This window comes from Miscanthus floridulus, chromosome 13, assembly GCF_019320115.1.
Source record: "Miscanthus floridulus cultivar M001 chromosome 13, ASM1932011v1, whole genome shotgun sequence".
In the NCBI taxonomy this organism is placed as follows: domain Eukaryota; kingdom Viridiplantae; phylum Streptophyta; class Magnoliopsida; order Poales; family Poaceae; genus Miscanthus; species Miscanthus floridulus.
The window spans coordinates 15090083-15098476 of NC_089592.1; the positions used below are offsets into that span (position 1 = coordinate 15090083).

Here is an 8394-nt window from a genome sequence, read left to right on the forward strand (position 1 = left end):
AACAGGCTATCCTATAACGCTCATGAATCGAAAGGTAAAGACTAAAGAGATTGTCGTGCCAAAGAAAGGCGTGTGCCCGATCAAGCGACCACGGATTTAAAACCCACTGTAGCAGCCGATATATGCAACACGGACGGCGTCGCACTTTGGATTTTTTTTTAATCTTTTTTATTCAATATTTTAATAATAATCGCTCCTTTTTTTTTTTTGCATATTTGGCCCTTTTGGTTTCGCGCCACGTGTATTGGCGCGGCAACATCCGCCACGTTAGACGGCGTTTCCGACGTGAAAAACGCTATCACGCCACTCCCGTTGGTGTGACAATATTGTTCTGTCGTGCCATCGGGAGTGGCGTGACAAGACAAAACCTTTAAAAAATCATAACTCTTTGATACGACGTTGGATGAAGATGAAATTTATATGGAAATTGTAGTTCTCGATGAGGTCTACAACTTTGTAGTTTTTAGTTTTTTTATTTAAGGACGTTAAGATGCTCAAAAAATTAATATAAAATTTTAGGAACATAATAACCGCGTACAAGTGCTCGTTGCATTAGAAAAATAATATCGTTTTTGTATGGTATCAAATGAAGATTCTTTTTACATGAAAGCTATAGATCTTGTAGTTTTGAGTTTTTACATTTGAGATCGTTAAAATGCACAAAAAAATATAAAATTTAAGCAGCATAATAATCGTGTACTAGCGCTTATCGCATTAGAAAAATAATATTGTTATTGTATGGTGTCAAATAAAGATATATTTTATATTAAAGTTGTAGCCCTTAGTGAGATCTACAAGTTTATATTTTTGAGTTTTCACATTTGAGATCGTTAACGTACTCTAAAAACTAATATAAAGTTTTAGCAGCATATTATGCTCCTGAAATTTTATATTAATTTTTTGAGCATCTTAACGTACTCAAATGAAAAAACTCAAAACTATAAAGTTATAGATCTCATCGAGAGCTACAATTTTCATATAAATTTCATCTTCATCCAACGTCGTATAAAGAGTTATATTTTTAAAGGTTTTGTTTTGTTACGCCACTCTCGGTGGCGTGATAGAACAACCTAGTCACGCTAGTGGAAGTGGCGTGACAGCGTTTTCCACATCGAAAACGTCGTCTAACGTGGCGGATGTTGCCGCGCCGATGCATATGGCGCGACAGCGTTAAGTGTCAAATCCGCAAAAAAATTTTAGAACAATTATTATTAAAATATTGAATATAAAAAAATAAAAACTCTCCTCGCACTTTCAGATTTCGGAAAACGTATTTTCCTGTTATGGAGAAACGTAATCCACAACCCTTTCCACGCAAACCAACCCGTCCTTAAATCCAAAAAAACAGCCCACTGTGCACTGACATGCGGGCCCGTACCGGGCGAGGCGCCCGGGGCCCCGGTCCGCCAAACAGATCACGAGCCGCGCGCCAGGACGCCACGCACGCACGCCACCTCCGTGTCCCTGCGTGCGGGGCCTACGCTACCAGATTACCAGTATATCCCTCCCACCGCTTCCGTCTCTCTGCCGGTGGGCCCGTCAGTCTCCCTCTCTCTCTCCCTCCGCGGTAGTGCTGCGGCCTGCGGGTCGGAACAAAGCCGCAGCGGAAAAAACCCCACCCCCACCCCGAGAGGGCAGGGCACGGAGGGAGAAAGGAAGGGAAAAAACACGAGGCGGCAAGACGAGGACGCGACGCGAGGCCGAGGCCGAGGCGGGGGATAGAAATACGAGAGCGAGCGGGGGGCAGCAGCAGCGAGGGAGGGACGAGAGGTGAGATAGATAAGCAAGCGGCGCGCCCTAACCCTAGCCCGCCCCCGTCCCGCCCGCCGCCTCGCTCGCCGGAGGAGCGCGCCTGCCGCCGCGGGGATCCGTACGCGCGCGGGGCCGGGCTGGGCCTGACCTGACTGCCGCGCCACCTTCGCGCCGGTCGGTGCGTCCCTCGAAACTCTCGCTCCCTCTCTCCGTTCGTTTCCTGACTCCCCCCGCGGGTGGTCGCGCGCGGGGTCTGGGTGGGGATTGGTCGGTGGTGGGGACGACGACGACGGGGTCGCGCGCGGCCGCTGGATCGGCCGCGGGTTCCGCCCTTCTGATGGGGTGGGGTCGCGTCGTCATTGGGGGAGGCGATCTGGAGGGGGACCTGCGAGGGAGCGTTGGTTGCGCTGCTCCCGTGTGTTGGTCGACTTAATCTGGCGTCAGCCATTATGCGAAGGATGTTTTCCCAATCCAGAATTGGCTGGGTGCAACTCGATTGTGCTACCGCCTCTCCTGATTCATAAGACGGTAGTCCATAGGAACATTGGGATTGGGGATTGGGGTGGTGTAGGGGCCTCCAATGAATAGATGGTTCGATTCGGGGATAGGCTTCTCAGCTCGATTATCTGAATTTCCTATACTGCTCTTCCATGTCTGTTGATTTGCTTACACGAACATGTGTCTGTGCTCTTCTCTTGCAGGCGTGGCTGATTTGGTCCTTCTGATCCGGTGGTGACAGGCTCGCCACCGCGACGGAGCGATGGCGGTTGTCAACCCTAGCAACAACCCTGCTATGTTCGAGGACGACGACGAGGCTCCAATTTCGTTCAAGAGGACAAGCAACTCTCTGAAGACTGCCAGGCCCACCCCCTCCAAGCAGGAGGGGTCTGCCAGGCCCACCCCCTCCAAGCAGGAGGGGTCATCAGGAGGCGCAGGGGCGCCTGTTAGGAGCCCCAAACCTGTGGCTCTCAACCCACAGAAGAACGGCGTGACCGGGGCTTCGAGGCCAGTGCATATGAAGCCACCGTCGTCCAGTCCAAACCATTGGCCTTCGGGGTCTGGCCAGCCAAACAGTTCGGCACAACATAGTTCAAAGGGTAATAATAGCATTGACAAGAGTAAACTGAAAAGACCTCTTGTGAAAGATGAGAGGTCTGACGATTCGGATGATGAGGTGCCGATTGGGTTAAGGAGAAAAGCTGAGGAGAAGAAGTTGAAGAGAGTTGATACTGGGGTTCAGAAGGTGGATGACTCGGATGACGATGATAAGCCGTTGAGTTTCAAGATCAACTCGTCCAAAGTGTCTTCCAACAGCGCGAGTAAGCCTGTTCCGCAGAGGACTGCACCAAAGGTTGAGCAGCCTGACGAAGATTCAGATGATGATAAGCCATTGGCAAGCAGGTTGCCCAATAATGCCGGTCCAAAAAGTGGAGGTAATGTCTCTGAAGATTCAGAGGATGAGAAGCCATTGGCTGCCAGATTTTCAAAAGTTGCTGGCAGTGGAAACCTAAAAACAGCTTCTTCCAGCAAAGGGTTAAACAGTGATGCAAATGGCCAACGAAATTTGGGTAAAAGGCCTCTAGACAATAGTAATCAAACAAGTTCAGCTATTAAGAAGGCAAAGCCTTCAAATGTTTCAGCTTCTGCAAGCGTTAAAAGAGAAATCAAGACAGATGACAATGACAACACACCTCTTGCACAAAGGCTGAAAATGGGAGAGTCTTCAAAAGGCAAGCCATCTACAAAGAGTATCGTCAAGAAGAGTCCTGCTTCTGCGAAGAAGGACATCAAGAAACTGAAAGGGAAAGGGAAATTAAAGAAGAACATGAAAAAATTTCAGTTCTCAAAGACAATGAAGGTCCCTCCTGGATCTGGTGGAGGAAAGAAATGGACTACCTTGGAGCACAATGGCGTTATTTTCCCTCCTCCATACAAGCCTCATGGTGTCAAAATGCTTTACAATGGGCAACCTGTTGATCTGACACCAGAACAAGAGGAGGTGATATATTAATCTTCTTTGTTACTTTGTTTCCAAATTTTTATATGTAGCAACAAGGATGACATAGTCATAAAATGATAAAATCGTTCCGAAATCCAAACAGTGCTTCATATAAATTCCTTCTATGTTAATTCGTCGCATTACAGGTTCCAACAATGTTTGCTGTGATGAAAACCACAGAATATGCGAGCAAAAGAACATTTGTTGATAACTTTTTCACAGACTGGAGAAAAATTCTGTGTTGCAGGTTGCAACAATGTTTGCTGTTATGAAAGACACAGACTATGCGGGCAAGCCAACATTCATTGATAACTTTTTCACTGACTGGAGAAAAATTCTTGGTAAAAACCATATTATTAAGAAGTTCGAGCTTTGTGATTTCACACCAATATATGAATGGCACCTCAGAGAGAAGGAGAAGAAGAAGCAGATGACAACAGAGGCAAGTGTTTTTTTTTTTGTTGAAACAAAGCTGCATGTATGACTTACTCTGCAGAATGCCCTCTCATTGTGATTAAATTGCTATTATTTTCAGGAGAAAAAAGTATTGAAGGAAGAGAAATTGAAACAAGAGGAGAAGTACATGTGGGCTGTTGTAAATGGTGTTAAAGAAAAGGTAAATTTTTATACACTGACAGTTTTATAATATGTGAGCTGATAATGTGTGCCTTAATCTATAGATAGTTCTCTTGGTCCCTTTTCTGCTGTTGTACTAGATCGATAACTTTTACAAGGTGGGACTTTTTTTTTTTTGCCATGTTAAGATTCTTGCACCAGATGCGAATAATGGTGTGATGATGTATGATAAACAGTTTCCTCAGTAATAAATAACTGTTTGTATGACATCATTGTTGCACTTGCATATAAGCTACTGTTTCTGTGCTCTACTATTTCAAAATCATTTTGCCAACATTTCTACTTGATTAAATTGTTTATTTGTTCCATTCCAGGTTGGAAACTTCAGAGTAGAACCGCCTGGCTTGTTCAGGGGACGTGGAGAACATCCAAAGGTACAGATTTAATGTCTTGTAAAATACACGTGCCTTTCTTTGTCAAGTGAGTGCCAAGTTTTTAGGCTTTTTTTTTACATTGTTTCAGATGGGAAAACTAAAGCGACGCATTCTACCAAGCGATATCACGATAAATATTGGAAAAGGAGCTCCAGTCCCTGAGTGCCCGATACCTGGAGAAAGGTACCATTTTCCCTGATCTGTTGTGTATAAACTGTGTTTGCAAATAGCATGCAAGCAGGTTTATTGTTCATGTGTCCTGCAGTTGGAAAGAAGTCAAACATGACAATACTGTTACATGGTTGGCTTTTTGGAATGATCCAATTAGCCAAAAGGATTTCAAGTATGTTTTCCTGGCAGCAAGCAGCTCACTGAAAGGGCAAAGTGACAAAGAGAAGTATGAGAAGTCCAGAAAGTTGAAGGTGGGGGCAGTTCAGTTTGTATATATGGAGGTTTTGAGTCTGCACGTACCGACGTACATATAATTTTCTTGCGTGCCATTGGCAGGGTCACATACAAAGAATTCGTGAGAATTATACAAAAGATTTCAAAAACAAAGATGTGACGAGGAGGCAAATTGCTGTGGCAACATACCTCATAGATAAACTAGCCCTTAGGGCAGGCAATGAAAAGGTACATTCAACTGGAACATGTGTTCGGTGGTTATGACTGATGTTCCAGTTTATTCTTGTGTTATTATCTATCTGTGATGTGTCTGGTGGCAATTTGATTTCCTACATTTTGAGTTTGCACATAGGTTCTTTTATTTATGCAAGCCTGGACATGTATGCTTGCTTTTATATGACATCTCATTGGCATCAGCAACACTAGAATTATTAAAAAAACACTTTTGCACCAAGAACACTATAGGAAGGGGTAGCTGAGGCACTGGCCACCACAATTTTACATGCTGAGCTACTTTCTGAAGAAAATGTTTTCTGATAGCATATAGTCATCAACTAAATTTTTTACGTTACTTGTTTTTTTGGCTTTGAGCTTCTTTGGAATATGTGCCAACATGACTTATTCTTAGTTAATATTTTAAATCATTTTCAGGATGATGATGAAGCTGATACTGTTGGTTGCTGTACGCTGAAGGTTGATAATGTTACGTGTATGCCCCCAAATAAGATTCAGGTATTGATTTTCAACGTTATTCACCATATTCACTCAATATGACTAGTTAATTCTGAGTATATGACTTTTAATCAACTTTGCAGTTTGACTTTCTGGGTAAAGATTCAATAAGATACTTTAACACCGTAGAGGTCGAAGAGCTTGTGTACAAGGCAATTGAGGGTTTCCGTGCTGGTATCTCTCACATAATTCTCATTTTTTTCTCCTTTTGTTTTAAATCTCTTCTATCTCTTCCCTAATCATTCACTTTTGGTCTTATAGGAAAGAAGCCGGGAGAAGATCTCTTTGACAATATTGATACAACTAGGCTAAATGCTCATTTGAAGGATCTAATGCCTGGGCTTACTGCAAAAGTGTTCCGTACATATAATGCTTCCATCACATTGGACGGAATTGTAAGTTGAAAAGAATCTTGTCTTACTGGGTTTCAGTTGTCCATTCTTTCAAACTTCTTAGGTTTGCACGGATGCATAGAGCTGTTGATGTAAACGTATTGTTTTCTTCTGGTATTTTAGTGTTTATAAATGTTACTTGTACCTACAGCTCAACTTAATGCAAACAAGTAGTTGGTCAATGTTACACAGTTTGTCATATCTTCAGTTTTTTTGCACCTCTGATTTTTAACTTTCTGATAACATGTAAGCATGTTATTATGCTTTGTTCATGTGACTACCATCCTGGTAGAATGGTCTAAGTGTATATGTACCTGTGCCGATATTACAGTTGCATGAAGAAACAGAAGATGGAACTCTTCTAGAAAAAATCGCTGTCTATCAACGAGCAAACAAAGAGGTACTATCTTTTACTATGGGGGGAAAACTAACTACTTGTATCATCATTCGTCCTGACTTTGGGCTGCCCTTTCTTGTATACTCAGGTTGCCATAATCTGTAACCATCAGCGTAGTGTCTCAAAATCACATGAATCCCAGATGATTAAACTGAATGAAAAGATTGATGAATTGAAGGTTTGGTTTCTACTGCAAGTTATCAGCTCAAGTTTCTGCCAATAACTTTGTGATTTCTTGAACTGTCTGACACACTTGCCTTTTCTTCTCCAGTTCCAAATGGAGGAGCTGAAAGCAGACTTGAGCAAAGCAAAGAAAGGGAAGCCTCTAGGATACGATAAAGAGGGGAAGCAAAAGAGGAACTTGGCTCCTGAAGCGTAACACCTCAATTACACATTTTGTTGTATTTTGTATATATATTAAAACAAAGAGCAAGGTGTAGGCAACCTCACAAAACCCACTTGCAGGATTGGAAAGAAGATCGCAATGGTTGAAGGCAGGATAGAGAAGATGGAGATGGATAAGAAGATAAAAGAGGATCTGAAGACTGTTGCACTTGGAACTTCAAAGATCAACTACCTTGATCCTAGAATTACCGTGGCATGGTGCAAACGCCATGAAGTCCCTATTGAGAAGGTATGTAGTTTCTGGTTCTAGACAACATTTGTTTTGCTCCAATTTCCCTGTTGCAATGGCCTGCTGTTACTGAACCTGCTGTTGTGCTGGCAGATTTTCAACAAATCTCTTATCGCGAAATTTGGATGGGCAATGGACGTCGACCCGGACTTCAGATTCTAGGAGAGCATTGGCTGCCATGTGCCAATCAGTTTGATCCAGTTTCCAGCCCTTGTCCCCGGACACTAATTGCAGCTAGGAAAGGAAAGAGCTCGGTGTTGTTTTTTTCAAAGTCCCCCCTGCTCCTGGAACGAAGGAAGCACCCGGCATTCTCTTTGTAGGCCTTTTTTTTCCGGTTCTTAGTGTACTTGCCACCGTTCGATTGCGTTAAGTTCTGCATGCATTTTGCTGAGGAATCTGAGTTTGAGAACGGTTGGACATTCAATTCATACCGAGTTAATCTCAAATATAGATGACTTGTTGAGTGATGATCCCGTGGTCGAGAAGTGAACTCCTTGCCTTGTCAGTTGTGAATTTGAGAGAAGTGCTGAGGTGTGAAATTGATCGAAGTTGAGTATATGATGATATGTCAGCTGTGTTCTTGTTGTCTTCACGTCTCCAGCTTAGTAGCATGCCCTCTCTGCTTGTAGTTATAGCAGAAGTTTGGGCGGATCCTCCTCTGGGGACAGGAGGAGGTGGCGATGACCGAAACAGAGCAAAGCTAATCGCTCAGGGATTAGAGGGTATAGACACGGAGAAAATTAACATCCTCAAAATTAGGTTAGGTATAGAATAAAGCTGGCCGAGGCCGGTCACGTGATTTTCAACCATCGGATCAAAAATCCGTCTCCTTCTCTCCTTCCCACGAATAACCACACTGCACGCCCTATTCATTTAGGCTTGTTTGCCTTATAAGTTATACTTTTTTAGTCAACGAATAGTACTTTTCTTTCACACTAAATCAGCTAATGGTACTTTCAGTTATGACTTATCAGTCAAACAAATAGGGCGCTGGACTCCGATGCCACACGCGACGCGAGCCCTTGTCCTGTCCTCCCCGTTGCGGCCACCTCTGGGCTCAGCCTCAGGCGGCG

General features: G+C 43.6%; 1 protein-coding gene across 3 annotated transcripts; it reads left to right on the forward strand.

Annotated features, from left to right (window-relative positions):
* Window positions 1-1630: 1630 nt before the first annotated feature.
* Window positions 1631-7788, forward strand: LOC136502149 (DNA topoisomerase 1 beta-like). 3 transcript variants are annotated; one of them, XM_066497619.1, is made up of 16 exons: window positions 1631-1930; window positions 2454-3751; window positions 3999-4193; window positions 4287-4367; window positions 4702-4761; window positions 4850-4944; window positions 5027-5183; window positions 5269-5394; window positions 5818-5898; window positions 5982-6072; window positions 6160-6293; window positions 6622-6690; window positions 6776-6865; window positions 6959-7062; window positions 7153-7321; window positions 7415-7788. In XM_066497619.1, the coding sequence occupies exons 2-16, from the start codon at window positions 2513-2515 to the stop codon at window positions 7481-7483; spliced, it is 2760 nt and encodes a 919-aa protein (XP_066353716.1). In that variant the 5' UTR covers window positions 1631-1930; window positions 2454-2512; the 3' UTR covers window positions 7484-7788. The 3 variants fall into 3 exon arrangements, with proteins under 3 accessions (XP_066353716.1, XP_066353718.1, XP_066353719.1); XM_066497621.1 differs by having other exon boundaries at window positions 1631-1926; XM_066497622.1 differs by having other exon boundaries at window positions 1634-1770.
* Window positions 7789-8394: the final 606 nt, after the last annotated feature.